Source organism: Microcaecilia unicolor, chromosome 2, assembly GCF_901765095.1.
Source record: "Microcaecilia unicolor chromosome 2, aMicUni1.1, whole genome shotgun sequence".
Classification (NCBI taxonomy): domain Eukaryota; kingdom Metazoa; phylum Chordata; class Amphibia; order Gymnophiona; family Siphonopidae; genus Microcaecilia; species Microcaecilia unicolor.
In genome coordinates this window covers 65188353-65207418 of record NC_044032.1, presented here as the reverse complement: position 1 = coordinate 65207418, position 19066 = coordinate 65188353, and the positions used below count along the sequence as shown (strand labels likewise).

Here is a 19066-nt window from a genome sequence, read left to right as displayed (position 1 = left end):
GCTCATGTACATTGTTGGGCAGTTCTTTTGTTGGTCTAATAAGATGTATTACAATCTACAAAGGATTGGTTTTCTTCTAGGAATAGTACAGCATTATATATAATTATAGTGAGGCTTTTTAAAAACTGAGTTCAGTTAATAAATGTGTGTCTTACTTCATATGTACCGTATTTTTCGGACTATAAGACGCACTGGACCATAAGACGCACCTAGGTTTTAGAGGAGGGAAATAGGAAAAAAAAAATTTGCTTTTTCCCTCCTCTAAAACCTAGGTGCTCTGGTGCGTCTTATCCAAATCCCTCCCTCCAAGTTCGGGATCGCCCTCAGGGTTACCTCCTCCCCCCCCCCCGGCCCTGTCACCACCTCGCCCCTTAACGCAATCTTCCCTGGTGGTCTAGTGACGTTGGGGCAGGAAAGAGCCCCCTCTTTCCTGCCCAGCGCGCTGCTCTCCATCCTCCTGTATGCATTGCTGCCTGACGGTCTCGGCGAGATTCAAAATGGTCGCCGAGAATTGAAGGTTTTAGAGGAGGGAAAAAGCAAATTGACAGGGCCGGGGGGAGTGCGATCCCGAACTCGGAGGGAGGGAGGGCGGGCGGCCTGCCTGCCTGCCTGCCAGCCAGCCAGCCAGCCAGCCAAATCTCTACCTTCGGACTATAAGACGCACCCCCCATTTTCCTCCCAAATTTGGGGGGAAAAAAGTGCATCTTATAGTCCGAAAAATACGGTATTATCTACTCTCCTGTGTTTTATGAATATTGCTAAGACTGTTATAATGATCAGCTATTAGGCTTTTTGCCCTTTTTTAAATTTATCTATGACCCACTTTGATATATTTTGATTTAGCAGTATATGTATTTATTTATTTATTGCATTTGTATCCCACATTTTCCGACCTTTTTGCGAGTTCAGTGAAATGTGAAAAAAAATCTTATGGTTAGGATAAGTTAGCATAGCACTTCTTGTAAGGAAATATCTAGTACTTAAAAAAGCAAGACTGTTCCTGTGCATCAGTAATGGGACTGAAAAATGGCTTATCTGAATGTGTTGTATGTTCTGAACTTGACATTAAATACCATGACCAAGAAAAATCCTCTTTTTCTTTGAAACCTTTAAAGTGCCTGTTATCTAATATATGTTGTATCCATATAGGATGGTACAGAAGTGGATTTTTGCAAATACCCATCTTCCAGTTTACCGGATATATTTAGCACCTGTTTATCCCAAGACTTATCTCCTTCTCTGGATAACAAAGAGAATGAAGAGCCAGCAGCTGAAGATGTCAAAGGATGCTGTGTATCTTCCCAAGACCAGGCAACTGTAAGTGTTTCTTGGATAATCTCATTACCTTCTATTTCAGCCTCTGTCTAACCTAAGTTACAGTGTGCATTGTTCAATTACAATTTATAGGGTCTTCTGTGTGTATTTTCTGTAGTTGAAACATATCTTCCTGGTGGAGAAAGATAAGGAACAGAAGCCTAAAATGATGTAATCATCCACAGAGGACCAATATCATTTTTCATTTATATGGTGCAGTCAAACCTCATTCAAATTGATGAAGAAGCACTTTGCAAAGCCGGCCTTGGATGGGGGGCAGGAAGTGGAATGATGTGTATATGTGTGTGCTGGTGAGGTGTTCAGCTAAGTGCATTTATTTTGATCTGCACAGAAAAAAAATCATTCGGGCTAAGGCTAGCATTGTTACTGTGTGTTAGAGAGTTTTGATTGTATCTGGGTTTTTTTTTTTCCAAACTATTATTTAGACTTTTTTATCCATAGTCATAGTTTGCCTTCTTTGTTGTAGAGGCAAGGCATAGGGAGCTCAGATTATTTGGAGGGGGGGGGGGGGGACTCCTCCCATAACTGATATTAGCATCTATTGGCTTTCTCTTCTTCCTCCCTCATCTGACACACACTGTTTTCTTCTTCAACCTTCCCATCAGTTCTAGCTGCAGCAAGGTGATATAAAGATGTGAAAGTATTATATTTTATTGTATTTCTTAATCTGTTCTTATAGTCTTCTTTAATGTTTCATCTTCTTCTTCTTCTTATCATGTTATATAGATTTATTTTTATTTCTATTTCCTTTCCTTATTTATTTTATCTTCCTATTTTAATCTGCTACATTGTCTCTCCCCTTTGATTTCTAAGTTTTTTTCTTCTGTTACTCATTTTATTCTAACAACATTTCCTTAGATTTTTCCATTCTTTGTCATCTTTCTTTTGATCGTATTATAGGTTCCTTTTGTTTTTCCTCTTTTCTTGTTTTTTCTTTATTCTACCTATATTCTTCCATTTTTCTCTGGCTCCCTTCTAGTTCTCTCACACACTCTCCTCGCTCCTTGCCTCTCCTCTCCACTCAACCACTCTTCTCCACTTTTTAATAATTCCATCATCATTCACCTCTTTCCTGCATCTCTTCCTTCACAGCATCTTTTCCTTCTCTCATTCTTTCTGTACTTAGGCCCTTTCTGAATCTCCCCACCCTTCTCTTAGCTCTCATATCTTTCCCTTCCTCACCCCCTCCTCCTCGTTTGCCTTATCCCTTCTTCCCTTCACCTTATCTATCTCCTTTATCTTCCCCTCCCCAAGCCATCTATTTTTGTCTATCTCCTCCCTCCTGTCTCTCATCTTCACTGTCCTTCCCATCACCTCTCCTACTCACTCTCCTTCCCTTCTTCCTCCTTGCATGTTCCATCTCCCATGGCACTTACTTATAATCACCCTTCCAGGCACAGTCTCACTCTCTCTTTTCCTCCCTCTCAGAGCACATACTTTTCCTCCTGGCACACACACTCCCTCTCCCCTTCCACCCCTAGATACAGCATATCTCCCTTCCTCTTCCCTTCCCTGACCAGGTCCAGCATTGCTCTCCCAACTGGGTTCAGTATCGCTCCCTCTCCATTCCCTTCTATCTACCATTAGGTCCAGTATCCGTAAAGACCAAAGCAAAGAATTTATTCAATCTCTCTGCTATAGTCTTGTCCTCCCTGAGCTCTCCTTTTACTTCTTCCTGATCTAACGGTTCCACAGATTCCCTTGCACATGTTCTGCTTCTGATATACCTGAAAAATGTGTTACTATGAGTTTTCATCTCTGCGTCAAGTTTTTCTTCATATTCCTTTTAGCCTTCTTTATCAATGCTTTGCATGTGGCTTGACAGGCCTTATGTTGCTTCTTATTTTCTTCATTCCAATCCTTTTTCCATTTTTTGAAGAATATTCTTTTGGCTCTAATAACCTCTTTAACCTCACATTTTAACTACACTGGCTGTCGTTTGCTCTTTTTTTCTACCTTTGTTAACACGTAGAATACATCTGCTGAATATACCACTGCTGCTCCTTGTGATCTTGGGCAAGTCACTTAACCTTCCATTGCCTCAGGTACAAACTTAGATTATGAGCCCTCCTGGGACAGAGAAATACCCAGTGTACCTGAATGTAACTCACCTTGAGCTACTACTGAAAAAGGTGTGAGCAAAATCCAAATAAATAATAATAATAATAATAATAATAATCTAGTCTGGGCTTCCACAATGGTATTTTTAAACAATGTCCATGCTTAATTCAGAGTCCAAACCTTTGCGGCCGAAACTTTCAGCTTCTTTTTAACCATTTTATTCCTTTTGTCATAGTCGCCCTTTCGAAAATTAAAAGCTGCTACAGTAGATTTCCTTAGTGACTTCACTCCAGATAACAGCTCAGATTAGATTATGTTATGATCACTGTTTCCCAGTGGATCCAATACTGTTACCTCTTGTACTATACCCCACATTCCACTAAAGATTGTTGGTTCCTGGACCAGTTGATCCAAGAAGCAGTTGTTTATTGCATCTAGAAATGTTACCTCTCTAGCACTCCCTGATATAACATTTATCCAGTCAATACTGGGTTAATTGAAATCACCCATTATTATAATGTTGCCCAAATTTCTAGCTTTCCTAATTTCTATAAACATATTTTCATCTGTCCATTTTGTCCCGGTGGACGGTAGTACATCCCTACTGGTATATTCCTTCCCTTCGCACCTGGAATTTCTATCCATAAAGATTCCATCCCGCTCTCCATTTCATGTAGAATGTTTATTTTGTTTGACTCAATTCCCTCTTTCCTTAGCATTCTTCCGGACCGGCCCAGACTGTGACTGATGGGTTGTGCATGCCTTACAGCAGGTGGAGACTCAGAATTCTGATTGAACAGAGTGAGCCTATAAGAGCTCTCAGTAGGACTAGAAAGATCCAGTAATCTCAGTCTCCAGCGGGTGGAAGATTGAGAGCCATTCAGTCTCTCTGAATTTTCTTTTCCTTTCTTTCTGTGGTGAGTCCTTTATTTTTTCCTTACTTCTGTGTGCCTGGGCTGTATAGAATAACCTGTTCTGTGGAGGCCGAGGTCCGTGGGGGCCTATTACAGCCGTGGGGGTGTTACACCTGGGTGGCTGGGTCCTTCCCCCTTCACCCCAATCCTCCCTTTCACAGTCTTCAGTGCTGTGCTGGTTGAGCCTTAGCCTCTTTAGGGGAAGAGTGTCTAGGCAGGGAGAGGCAGCCATTTTCTCTTGGTTCACAAGAGAATTTAAAGATTAACTGTGCAGCTTGGGACATTGTCCTGTAAGTGTTCATGGGAATACCGGCTCTCCAGGGCTTGTTTTTCGGCTGCTCTCTCCTCCTTCCTGCCGAAGTTGCTCAGGCACTGTTTAGTTTGTCAGCACCGCGGTTTGGGTTCAAGCAGTGTTTGTAAGTACTGCACTGCTGTCGAGCGAACCCTGCAGTTGGGTCCTGTGCAAGTGCTGTCGGCAATTGTCAATGAGGCGGTAAAAGAAAAGTCGGCGGTCCCGTTTTCGGCAGGAACGGCCGCCATTTTGACGACTCCTGCCGGGCAGGCAGAACAGCCTGTTTCTGCGCAGGTTCTGGCTCTCCAAGTTATTTTGGAGATTAATTCTCATGTTTCTGTGGGGTTACAGGCTGACTTTCACCCAGAATTTGTTCGGCAAATGTACAAAGCCTTAATGCTACAGCAGACTTCCCCTTCTCCTGGGGTTTCAGAAAAGAGTCCCTCAGAGGGTCAGTTGGTAGCCGCTAAACGGGCCAGAGGAATAGGGACTCTGGAGGATGACCTAGAGTCTGACCCAGGCTTAGATATGCAAACTTTAGAGGACCAGGAATTCTCTCAGGCAGACAATCTGGATGAGGATCCTGGTCTGGGGGATTCAGAATCCAATCCCTTTATTCATGGCAAGAATCCTTCTGTTCTTAGGATTTTTCACAAAGAGGACTTGCAGGAGTTAATTTCTTTGGTTTCCTCTACCTTGCATTTTGACAAAGAAGACACTCCTGCTTCAGAGCCATGCAAGATGGACCTATTAATCAAAGGGATCCGTAAGCCAGGCAGAACTTTTCCTACGCATGAGGACATCAGAGATGTCATTTAGGCACAGTGGGATGTTCCTGACACGGCCTTTAGACCAGCTAAATCCATGGTACGTGTCTATCTGGTTCCTGAGGTGGACAAATCTCTTTTAAAACCGCCTGTAGTGGATGTAGTGGTGTCTGCGGTCACCAAGCGGAATACTGTGCCCGTTGATGGGGGCATGGCACTTAAGGATGTGCAAGACCTCCATATGAAAGCATTGCTGAAGAGTAGCTTCAATGTGTTGGCCTTAGCTGTACGCAGGCGGCCATCGGCGGTTCCCTAGTGGCCAGAGCATGCTTTCGGTGGTACATAAGTACATAAGTACATAAGTAGTGCCATACTGGGAAAGACCAAAGGTCCATCTAGCCCAGCATCCTGTCACCGACAGTGGCCAATCCAGGTCAAGGGCACCTGGCACGCTCCCCAAACGTAAAAACATTCCAGACAAGTTATACCTAAAAATGCGGAATTTTTCCAAGTCCATTTAATAGCGGTCTATGGACTTGTCCTTTAGGAATCTATCTAACCCCTGATAGGTCCTTGGATGATTTATCAGCCATTGATGCTGAGATGGCTAAACTCGAGATGGGCTCAGCTTTTCTAGCTAATGCTTTGTATGATCTCTTGCGGGCATCAGCCAAATCGATAGCTTTAGGAGTAGCTGCGTGGAGGTCTCTTTGGTTGCGAGGCTGGGCAGCAGATGCAGCCTCGAAGTCTAAGCTCAGTAAGTTTCCCTTTCGGGGCTCTTTATTTGGGGAGGACCTTGATAAGTTGGTTCGTAGTTTGGGGGAAACTAAGGTTCCAAGACTTCCCGAAGTGGTGGAAAGTGTGAGCCATCCATAACCCACTAAAAATCTACTGTACTCATATATAGGTGACACCTGCAGCCATAAAGGCTCTTGTAGTGGTTACAGTTGGGTACATTAGGTTTTGGGTTTTGGAGGGCTCCCCATACAATATAAGGGGGTAACAGTGAGATGTGTACCTGGAACCTTTTGTATGAAGTCTACTGCAGTGCCCTCTAGGTTGCCCCACTGCTACTGCTTGGATGTCTGTGATGCCAGTCTAGTAAGATTGCTGGCTTCCCAGATGTCCCAGTGGCATGTATTTGTGTATTTTTTTCTTCAACGTTTTTTTTTAATGATCACAAAAGTAAAGTGCACTGAGCACAAAACATCTACAAAATGTCTAAGAAATAGTCATTTTTGAACCAAAAAAATAGATGTTTTTCTGGTTTGAAAATGGCCATGTTTGCCACTTGATTTGATGTTTTCAGTAAAACTTCCAAAATCGGATTTAGACGTCTTATCAAAAATGCCCCTTTATAGATAAATAATAAAAGAAGCAACATGAAATCAGAGAATCAAGTGTTTATTTCAGTAGGAGTTAGCACAGTAGAGCCCCATATTATTTGTTTTTGAATTTAAATCATTATTCAGCCAAATACGAATAACGTATTCGGGGCCAAATTGAATCGAATATGAATATTTGGTACAGCCCTATTAATGAAACTACCATAGTGTATAGGCTGATCATGTATCTTATGTAAAATTATTTGGTGGGCAATTCTTTAGTTGGGCACCCTCTTAGGTGCCTCAGTGCTGTGTGGTGGAAGCCTATTCTATAATGACGTGTAGGCATCCAGATTCCCTTATAGAATACTAACTTAAACCTTGATTGGTACACTCATTTACACCAGGTCAATGGCAAATGTAAATGGCTGTGCCTAAGTTTGGCATCTAAAGTGCATAACTTACCTGCCCAATTTACAGAACGTTGTAGATGTCAGCTCCACCTATGCCCCTCCCATACTCTGCCTGTGTGATGTTCGCCCCCTTCCAGCTACACGCTATAGCACTTGTGTGCACCCTTATAGAATAGTGTGTAGTATACTTACACACATAAGTGATACTTTTCAGTGCACGTGCTCAGAGAATTGCCTGTTTGGTGCGTATGTGCATGCACACACACACACACACACACACAAACAAACAAACAAACACACAGAGTATATAGCAAAATTTATATTTTTTGAAGTTAGAAAACACATCAGGCAGGTTTACAACTGTGCACGATTACCTTTTGATTGTCTGCTGCGTTCATTAGCTTGCTGTAGTGTTTACTTCAAAGTGGGGGAAGAGGTTTTTATTGGGATGGACTTGCTAACTTTGCATGTACTGTATGTGCATGTTTTGATTTATCATTCTAATATTTGCCAACTTTGTTGTGATGAGATGGTTGAACTGTTTGATTGAATTCTGGTTTCTGATTGCAAACAGTAATTGCTGTGTCCCACAAAGATCTTCTAAACTTTAATGTTGCAGAAATAGGATGACCTTAACTCATAAGGTCAAACACAAGTTATTGTGTTTTATTCTTTCTGTATGTGCCAAAATTAATTTTGCAGTGTTGGGTATGATAAAAAGGAGAATGTGAGGCAAAAGTGGTTTAGAATCGTACACCGTGCTTCTATAGATTAGTAGATTAAAATACTTTGCCAGTTTTCACTGGGTACATATTCCATGAGAACCCCAAACCCTACAAGTTTATTCCTAATCTTGCAGAGCACCAGGTTCTGACAATGTCACAAGTAAAAAATAAGCTGGGGCCAAAATGTTTTCTGCAAAACAGGAACTGAGATATCATGCTCATCTGTGAGCAATCACACAATGCACATTCCAGTAAGAAGAAAGTGTCTAAATCTCCAAGCAGCTGTAGAGTCGACCACAGGATGGAGTTTAGAGTGCATGTTATAACCAGACTTTCTGTTGAAATATGCATCCAAAAAAATAGGAAATCTTATCAACCACTCTTTAATTCAGAAACCAGATCTCTTAACTATACAATTTTGTTAGGGGCAACAAGTCAAGGAATCATTTTGCATGTAGGGTTCAGTCTGTACTCATTAGGAGCATTAATAAGATAGATTCAGAATGTGCAAGACACTTTGTGGGCAATTCTATAATTGGGGGCTTAGAAATAGGAGCCCAGAGGGTGCCTGGTAGAAGTAGGTGCCTAATTTCCTTTATAGACTACTAGCATAACAGCAAAAATACATGCTTACAACTTAGGTATGAGCACTTAAGCCATCTGTTCAGCTTGTGTCAAGATACACCTAAGTGCAGGAGATATGCATGTAACTTATGCTATAAGTTACTTGTGCAAGTGTGACTGTCTCTGCCTATGTATGCACCTAGTTATAAAATATGCACTTTGTTAGGTATGTGTGTATTTACAGAACATGTGCATATATGCCATCGTTCTAATGAATTATATGTGTACTTGATAGACTACCCCAACTTGACATTTCGTCCTTTAGATTGTAAGCTCTTGAGCGGGGACCGTCCTTAGTTATTAATTTGTACAGCGCTGCGTAACCCTAGTAGCACTCTAGAAATGTTAAGTAGTAGTAGTAGTAGAATTGCACTCTTTGAGGGTAATTTTATAACAGAGCGTCTAGGTTAAATGAGTACGTACCTCTGTGACTATAAAATACTAGCACAAATCCTGCAACAAGAGCACCTACATTCAAGGTGCAAGTATAAATGTTAGCATGCTCTCCCCACAATCCACCCCATTCGCGTCTACTATACAAGTACACACTGGCTTGCACAGTGCATATTTTTACTGCCCATTGAAGAACAAAAATACTTTATAAAATGACCCCCTTTTGGATAATCCCTGATGTCATCTTTAGTTTTAGCAAAAGGCCTTTATTCCTTTGTACACATGATATGCCTAGATCTTTACCCTTGTAGACTTAGCTTGAAATGGCAGATCACATCAGGCTTTGCTATGCAGTGTTATTTGAGATAATTTAGTATGTTGAAAAGTCACTAAGTGTTTCTCCAGTTCTTTCTCTATAGGAAAAGACCTTGAATGTAGTGATTTTCCCACAATGGTTTGTGCTCTTCTAGCATATGTGTGATAGCAATGTAGATTTATGTCAACAATTTTCAAACTATCTAAATGCCATGGGTACATTTTACTCAGTCTTTGTACAATTTATCAAAGGCAAGTATGTACCTGCAGTTTTAAAATTGCCAAGGGGAAAAGCTACCCACAGAGATTACCCCTAATTTTTTTTGCAAGTACTTTTTTCTGATAAAAACAAGGTGCCTAGTTTTGAAAATCCAGTATTCTGCTTGCGGTTTTTATTCTTGACCTAGCCTTTCCCTGACAACACCTCCAAGCTCCACATGTAGTGGAGCTACACAATGAGAAAACTTTCCTGCATATATGCTCTGGAAATTACAATACTCAGTATACTTAAAAGGTGTGAGCAAAATCCAAATAAATACATAACGCATTGCCTTCTCCATGAGGATTTCAATAACACTATCCTGAAACTAAAGTGCGCTAGTGTTTTTAGCGCATACTAAAAATGAGCATGTGCTAACACTAGAGACACCCATAGGAATATATGGTTGTCTCTAGCATTAGCGCATGCTAAAAACGTTAGCACACCTACAGCGTGGCTTAGTAAACAGGGCCCTTATTTAGTTGCAAATAATAAAATAGTTTACATATATTTAGTGATTCCTGTTGCAAAGGCCTTTGAATTCCATTCACGTAAAAAAATAAAACAAAACAAAAAAAACTAAACCCCTGCATAGAAATTACCATAAAACAGATATTGGTAGATGCCTAGCAAAAAATCTTTGGCAGGGACTGAAAATGATATTTAGAGTATGCTGGAAAAGGACACATTATAAACACTCCATTGATGCTTTCCAAACCAACCAGAGACATAGATACAGTATATTTCATTCAACCTGGCAGGCCTCTGACCCAAATGTATTTAACTGTACTCAAACTGGAAGTCCAGACTGGAGGTTTGCCACTGCTGCACAGCTTCCTTTACTTTCCATGGAAGTGGAGTTGGCACAGTTAAAACTGACTCCAGTTGAAAAATAGGAAAGCTGCCTGCAAAGATCCTCTTTCTTTTTTATTCTGTCTCATAACATAGAAACATAGGCATATAGTCTTTATCTTCCATCATTTCCTGTCTAGTCAGTCCATCCATACCATCTGCTTAGCTCTACAATCCCTTCCTTATCCTTGGAGTTCTTCTGACTTTGTCCCATTCTTTCTTGAATTTCGACGTTGTCTTCATTGGCACTATCTCCCCTGGGAGGTCATTGCACCCATCCACCACTCTTTCCATCAAAAAATAGATTACTCCTGAATCTATCCTGTCCCCTTCAAACTTTATCTTACTCTCCTTTATTGATATGCTTCTTTTCAGTTGAAAGAGGCATGCCTGTACATTTATATCTTGGAGTCCCTATCATGCCTCCCGTCTCCCATCTTTCCTCCAGAGTATGCATATTTGGATCTTTAAGTCTGACCTAGATGCTTTAAAGGAGACCATTTACAATTTTAGTAGTTGCCCTCCAGGCCGACTCCGTGTTGTTTATATTCTCATGAAGGTGTGACCTTCAGAATTTCACATAGTACTCCATTAGAGGTCTCATCATACAGAGGCACTGTCACTTCCTTTTTCCTGCTAACCATCCTTTTCCCTATGCACCCAAGTATCCTCATGGCTTTTGCTATCACCATATTTACCTATTTTACACCTTAAGATCATTGGATTTGATCAAGTACTCCCAAGTCACACTCCTCTTTACCTACCTCAAAAATGTAACATCTTACTCCTAATTCTCCTTTTCTAATTCCACTATATCTTTTTTGAGATACGGCGACCAGAATTGAACACAATATTTGAGGTGCGGTCGCACCATGGTGCAATACAAAGGCATTATAACATCCTCATTTTTGTTTTCCATTACTTTCCTAATAATACCTAACATTCTATTTGCTTCCTTAGCCGCAGCAGCACACTGAGCAGAAGGTTTCAACTTATCATCAATGACAACACCTAGATCCCTTTCTTGGTCCGTGACTCCTAACGTGGAACCTTGCATGACGTAGCTATAATTCGGGTTCCTCTTTCCCACATACATCACTTTGCACTTGCTCACATTAAATGTCATCTGCCATTTAGACACCTAGTCTCACAGTCTCGTAAGGTCCTCTTCTAATTTTTCACAATCCTCCCGCGATTTAACGACTTTGAATAACTTTGTGTCATCAGCAAATTTAATTACCTCACTAGTTACTTCCATCTCTAGGTCATTTATAAATATGTTAAAAAGCAGCTGTCCCAGCACAGAGCCCTGGGGAACCCCACTAACTACCCTTCTCCGTTGAGAATACTGACCATTTAACTGTAATCTCTGTTTTCTATCTATCTTTTAACCAGTTTTTAATCCACAATAGAACACTACCTCCTATCCCATGACTCTCCAATTTCCTCTGGAGTCTTTCATGAGGTACTTTGTCAAATACCTTCTGAAAATCCAGATACACAATATCAACCGGCTCACCTTTATCCACATGTTTGTTCACCCCTTCAAAGAAATGTAGTAGATAGGTGAGGCAAGATTTCCCTTCACTAAATCCATGTTGACTTTGTCTCATTAATCCATGCTTGTGAATATGCTCTGTAATTTTGTTCTTTATAATGGTCTCTACCATTTTGCCCAGCACCCACATCAGACTCACCGGTCTATAATTTCCCAGATCTCCTCTGGAACCTTTTTTTAAAATCGACATTACATTGGCCACCCTCCAATCTTCCGGTACCACGCTCGATTTTAAGGATAAATTACATATTACTAACAATAACTCCGCAAGTTCATTTTTCAGTTCTATCAGTACTCTGGGATGAATACCATCTGGTCCAGGAGATTTGCTACCCTTCAGTTTGTAAAACTGCCCCATTACATCCTCCAGGTTTACAGAGAATTCATTAAGTTTCTCCGACTCGTCAGCTTCAAATACCATTTCTGGCACCGGTATCCCACCCAAATCTTCCTCGGTGAAGACCGAAGCAAAGAATTCATTTAATCTCTCTGCTACGGCTTTGTCTTCCCTGATCCACCCCTTTTACTCCTCGATCATCTAGTGGTCCAACCGATTCTTTTGCCGACTTCCTGTTTTTAATATACCTAAAAAACGTTTTACTATGTGTTTTTGCCTCCAACGCAATCTTTTTTTTCGCAGTCCCTCTTAGCCTTCCTTATCAGCGCTTTGCATTTGACTTGACATTCCTTATGCTATTTCTTATTATTTTCAGTCAGTTCCTTCTTCCATTTTCTGAAGGATTTTCTTTTAGCTCTAATAGCTTCCTTCACCTCACTTTTTAACCATGCTAGCTGTCGTTTGGTCTTCCGTCCTCCTTTTTTAATACTTGGAATATATTTGGCCTGGGCTTCCAGGATGGTGTTTTTGAACAGCATCCACGCCTGATGTAAATTTTTGACCCTCGCAGCCGCTCCTCTAAGGTTTTTTTTTTTCACCGTTCTTCTCATTTTATCATAGTCTCCTTTTTAAAAGTTAAATGCTAATGTATTTAATTTCCTATGTATACTTACTTCAAAGCTAATATCAAATCCTATCATATTATGATCACTGTTATCAAGTGGCCCCAGCACCATTACCTCCTGCACCAGATCATGCGCTCCACTAAAGACTAGGTCTAGAATTTTTCCTTCTCTCGTTGGCTCCTGTACCATCTGCTCCATAAAGCAGTCCTTGATTTCATTAAGGAATTTTACCTTCCTAGCATGCCCTGATGTTACATTTACCCAGTCAATATTGGGATAATTGAAATCACCCATTATTATTGTGTTGCCCAGTTAGTTAGCATCCCTAATTTCCTTTTAACATTTCTGCATCCGTCTGTTCATCCTGGCCAGGTGGACAGTAGTACTTTTCTATCACTATCCTTTTCCCCTTTACACATGGAATTTCAATCCGTAGTGATTCCAAGAAGTGTTTTGTTTCCTGCAGAATTTTCAATCTATTTGATTCAAGGCTCTCGTTAATATACAATTCTACCCCTCCACCAATTCAATCCACCCTATCACTACGATATAATTTGTTCCCCGGTATGACAGTGTCCCACTGGTTATCCTCCTTCCACCAGGTCTCAGAGATGCCTATTATATCTAATTTTTCATTTAGTGCAATATATTCTAACTCTCCCATGTTATTTCTTAGGCTCCTGGCATTTGCATATAGACATTTCAAACTATGTTTGTTGTTCCTATTTACATCATGCTCAGTACTTGACAGTATTAATTTGCAATCTTTGTTTTTTATTTTTATTTAAGGACACCTGATCTACTACGGTCTCTTTTGCAACCTCACTATCAGGATAGCCTATCGTCCCTGTTTTGGTGATATCTTTGAAAGATACCTTATCCCGAACCATGCGCTTTTGAGCAACTGTCGGCCTTCCCCCCGTTTTTAGTTTAAAAACTGCTCTATCTCCTTTTTAAATTTTCACTGCACAACAGGAGCTAGATTGGCCTTGAAGGGGGAGACAAACCAATTGTGTTTGAAATTTTTCCAGGTTATTTGGACCCCTGCACACTAAAGTAAATTCTGACTTTAAAATAAAGTCCAAACTTCTCAACTTTCAGGCTAGAGGTTATTTGGACCCCTGCACACTAAAGTAAATTCTGACTATAAAATAGTCCAAACTTCTCAACTTTCAGGCTAGAGGTGAGATACCTGATTCTTCTCTTAAATTTAATGCTTATTGCTTAATTAATTAATTAATTAATTAGCCCTGTGAAACCTTTTCTTTCTTTCTATCTTGTCCTGCCAAGCTCTGATTGATAGGAAGAGAGAGGAGAGGCTGTTAAAACAGCATTGAATTCATTTGAGACTCAAAAGTAACATTTTACACAGCTGTAATTATTGGGAATATTTAGATTAAAAAGTTATAATTCTTAGACAATTTTAAAGGTTAATTCAGTTAGCTGACACTTGGGGATTTATAATCCCACCCACCCCAGGGTTTGCCACTCATTTATAGCCAAACCAAACCTCATTAACTTTACTCCTCAATCATACACAGGTAATCTTGCAGCCTGTTAACTCCAACATAGCACACCTGTTCATACCCATTTCAACCAATCAGGATGACTTTTATTCTCTGCAATAATTGTGGTGCTTTAGTTTCAAGGCAAATCATCTGGAGACTGAAAGCTTGTCCTATCTGTCTTCAGCTATCTACTTTAAAACAAGAGCTCTGTAAAGTAATGCAAGAATTAGATGCAATTAAAGCAACTTATAGGACTGTGCAGAATCATAACTTCTCACCACTGCCTCAAAGAATAAAACCACATAACAGATGGTTCACAGTAGCTCAGGCAGACTTCGTCATGTGACACAAAAGCATCCACCAGCACAAGTGTTGCCACTACAAAATTCTTTTGCTCCACTACAGCATTGCGATGTTCCTGAAAATAAAACTGAGGCAGAACAAAAACCAAGGAAGGTGGAACAAAAAGATAAGAAGGTACCCAAAGAGAAAAGACACCCCCAAATCACTAAAACCAAAACACATACTAGGAAATGTAGATGGAAAGCGATGACCACAAATGCTCATAGTCTAAGCAATAAAATTCATGACCTTCAAGCCCTGATGTTGGAGGCAGACTTGGACATAGTTGCAGTCACAGAGACATGGCTCAATGTTTTCCATGAATGGGATGGAAACATACCAGGCTATAATCTTTTTAGGAAGGACAGAGAGGGGCATAAAGGTGGAGGAGTAGCTCTGTATGTGAGAAATGATATCGCAGCGACTGAAATGACAGGAAACTGGGGAAAGGAAGAAGCGATATGGATCACCTTAAAAAGAGAGGATGGAACCTCTGTCCACGTGGGCGTTGTCTACAGACCCCCGACACAATTGGAGGAACTAGATAAAGATCTGATCGCTGATATTCATAAGTTGGCGAAGAAAAGAGAGGTGCTGTTGTTGGGAGATTTTAATCTGCCAGATGTAGATTGGAAGGTTCCGTCTGCCAAATCTGAAAGAAGTAGACAGATTGTGGATGCTTTCCAAAGTGCTCTACTCACACAAATGGTGACGGAACCCACGAGGGAGGGAGCAACGTTGGATCTGGTGCTCACAAATGGGAATAGTGTGTCAAATGTCAGAGTGGGTGCACACCTGAAAAGCAGTGACCATCAAACGGTTTGGTTTGATATGACGGCTGAAGTGCAGGGCGGACACTCTAAACTCAAAGTCCTGGATTTCAAGCGTGCTGACTTTAGTAAAATGGGCGAATACCTGAGAAAGGAGCTGATGGGCTGGGAGGACATACGAGAAGTGGAAGGACAGTGGTCCAGGCTGAAAGAAGTAATAAATAGGGCCAGAGACCTTTATTTAAGGAGAGTAACTAAAAGCAAAAGAAAAAGGAAACCGATATGGTTCTCCAAGCAAGTGGCAGAGAAAATAAAGGCTAAAGAGTTGGCGTTCCAGAAATATAGAAAATCTCAAGAACAGGAACACAGGGAGGAATACCGGATGAAACTGAAAGAAGCCAAGAGAGAGGTACGTCTGGCGAAGGCGCAAGCGGAAGAACAAATGGCTAGAAATGTAAGAAGGGGAGACAAAAACTTCTTCAGGTATATTAGTGAAAGGAGAAAGACTAAAAACGGAATTGTGAGACTAAAAGATACAACAAAACGCTATGTAGAAAATGATGAAGAAAAAGCCAATTTGCTAAATAGATACTTTTGCTCTGTTTTCACAGAAGAAAATCCTGGAGAAGGACCGCTAGGGACTGGCAAAAGTACACCTGAGAATGGAGCGGATAGAGCACCGTTCACGGAAGAGAGTGTTTATCAACAACTTGGAAAGCTAAAGGTGGACAAAGCCATGGGACCGGACGGGATCCACCCCAGGATATTGAGGGAGCTCAGAGAGGTTCTGGCGGGTCCTCTTAAAGATTTGTTTAATAAATCCTTGGAGACGGGAGAGGTTCCGAGGGACTGGAGAACGGCGGAGGTGGTCCCTCTTCACAAAAGTGGTGATAGGGAAGAGGCTGGAAACTACAGGCCGGTAAGCCTCACTTCGGTTATTGGTAAAGTAATGGAAGCAATGCTGAAGGAAAGGATAGTGAATTTCCTGGAAGCAAATAAGTTGCAAGATCCGAGACAACATGGTTTCACCAAAGGGAAATCGTGCCAAACGAATCTCATTGAATTCTTTGACTGGGTGACGGGAGAATTAAATCAAGGACGTGCTATGGACTTAATCTATTTAGATTTCAGCAAAGCTTTTGACACGGTTCCCCACAGGAGGCTCTTGAATAAACTAGATGGGCTGAAGATAGGACCCGAAGTGGTGAACTGGATTAGGAACTGGTTGACGGGCAGACGCCAGAGGGTGGTGGTGAATGGAGTTTGCTCGGAGGAGGGAAAGGTGAGTAGTGGAGTGCCTCAGGGATCGGTGCTGGGGCCGATTCTGTTCAATATATTTGTGAGTGACATTGCCGAAGGGTTACGAGGTAAAGTTTGCCTTTTTGCGGATGACACCAAGATTTGCAACAGAGTGGACACCCCGGAGGGAGTGGAAAACATGAAAAAAGATCTGAAGAAGCTAGAAGAATGGTCTAACGTTTGGCAATTAAAATTCAATGCGAAGAAATGCAAAGTGATGCACTTAGGGAGTAGAAATCCAAGGGAGACGTATGTGTTAGGCGGGGAAAGTCTGATTGGCACGGACGGGGAGAGGGATCTTGGGGTGATAGTATCCGAGGACCTGAAGGCGACGAAACAGTGTGACAAGGCGGTGGCCGTAGCTAGAAGATTGCTAGGCTGTATAGGGAGAGGTGTGACCAGCAGAAGAAGGGAGGTTTTAATGCCCCTGTATAAGACGTTGGTGAGGCCTCACCTGGAGTACTGTGTTCAGTTTTGGAGGCCGTACCTTGCGAAGGATGTCAAAAAAAATGGAAGCGGTGCAAAGAAAAGCTACGAGGATGGTATGGGATTTGCGTTCCAAAACGTATGAAGAGAGACTTGCTGACCTGAACATGTATACCCTGGAGGAAAGGAGGAACAGGGGCGATATGATACAGACGTTCAAATATTTGAAAGGTATTAATCCGCAAACAAATCTTTTCCGGAGATGGGAAGGTGGTAGAATGAGAGGACATGAAATGAGATTGAAGGGGGGCAGACTCAGAAAAGATGTCAGGAAGTATTTTTTCACGGAGAGGGTGGTGGATGCTTGGAATGCCCTCCCGCGGGAGGTGGTGGCGATGAAAACGGTAACGGAATTCAAACATGCGTGGGATGTGCATAAAGGAATCCTATGCAGAAGGAATGGATCCTCAGAAGCTTAGCTACAGTTGGGTGGCAGAGCAGGTGGGGGGCAGAGGGGTTGGTGGTTGGGAGGCGAGGATAGCGGAGGGCAGACTTTTTTATACGGTCTGTGCCAGAGCCGGTGATGGAAGGCAGGACAGGTGGTTGGGAGGCAGGAAAAACTGCTGGGCAGACTTATACGGTCTGTGCCCTGAGAAAGACAGGTACAAATCAAGGTAAGGTATACACATGAGTTTATCTTGGGCAGACTGGATGGACCATGCAGGTCTTTTTCTGCCATCATCTACTATGTTACTATGTTACTAAATGCAGATGCCAGCAGGCTGGTCCCACCCTGATTAAGGTGGAGCCCATCCTTTCCAAATAGGCTCCTCCTTCCCCAGAATGTTGCCCAGTTCCTAACAAATCTAAAACCCTCCTCCCTGCACCATCGTCTCATCCATGCATTGAGGCTCTGGAGCTCTGCCTGTTTCGGGCCCTGTTCGTGGAACGGGTAGCATTTCAGAAAATTCTACCCTAGAGGGTTCTGGATTTGAGCTTTCTACCTAACAGTCTAAATTTGGCTTCCAGTACCTCTCTCCCCCATTTTCCTATGTCATAGGTACCCACATGTACCAAGACAGCCGACTCCTCCGCAGCACTATCTAAAATCCTATCTAGGTGACGTGTGAAGTCCGCCACTTTCGCACCAGGCAGGCAAGTCACCAGGCGATCCTCACATCCACCAGCCACGCAGCTATCTATATGCCTATACACCAACTACAACAGCTGTCCTAACCCTTTCCTCCCAGGCAGCACTTGGAGACACATCCCCTGGTGGGCAGGTCCTTACTCCAGGAGTACTTCCTTGTTCACCAAGGTGATGCTCTCCTTCTAGGAGACCTCCCTCCTCCAAGGTAGCGCAGGGGCTACCAGATTGGAGGTGGGACTTCTCTACAAAATCACTGTAGGTCTCCTCTATGTACCTCTCTGTCTCCCTTAGCTTCACCAAGTCTGCTACTCTAGCCTGAAGAGAACGGGCACGTTCTCTGAGAGCTAGGAGCTCTTTGCATCAGGCACACACACATGACATCTCACCAAGTGGGAGACAATCATACATGTGACACTCAATGCAAAAGACTGGATAGCACCCCTCTCGCTGCTGGACTGCTGACTCCATCTTAGCTTTTTTGAGTTTTTCAATAATTTAAAACTTGATTCAGTATTAAATGTCTTTTAGTTTATATAGTATATTGTATGATTTATTTAGTGTTTCCTTCTTAGATGGTAATGAAATGTATTTAAAACTCTGTAAGAGCACTCCTTGCTTGTTACCCTAATTACAATAACTGACTATAAATGAAGAGTTGTCCTAGGGGTGGCTGGGAAGACTAAACTAGATCCTGCAGTGCCAGCTAGAGTCTATCTGTTAATGCTATGGTACAAAGTTTTTAAAACTAAGGGGAAAAGACTATGGAGATTTGATA

At 41.9% G+C, this 19066-nt stretch overlaps 1 protein-coding gene across 1 annotated transcript in view; it reads left to right on the top strand.

The window, feature by feature from the left end:
* Nucleotides 1-19066, top strand: part of PDZD2 (PDZ domain containing 2) — a 307044-nt gene that overhangs the window by 95340 nt on the left and 192638 nt on the right. The window contains exon 4 of the mRNA XM_030193000.1: nt 1150-1317. Coding sequence (XP_030048860.1) covers nt 1150-1317 — 168 coding nt within the window. The remainder of the gene's footprint in view (nt 1-1149; nt 1318-19066) is intronic.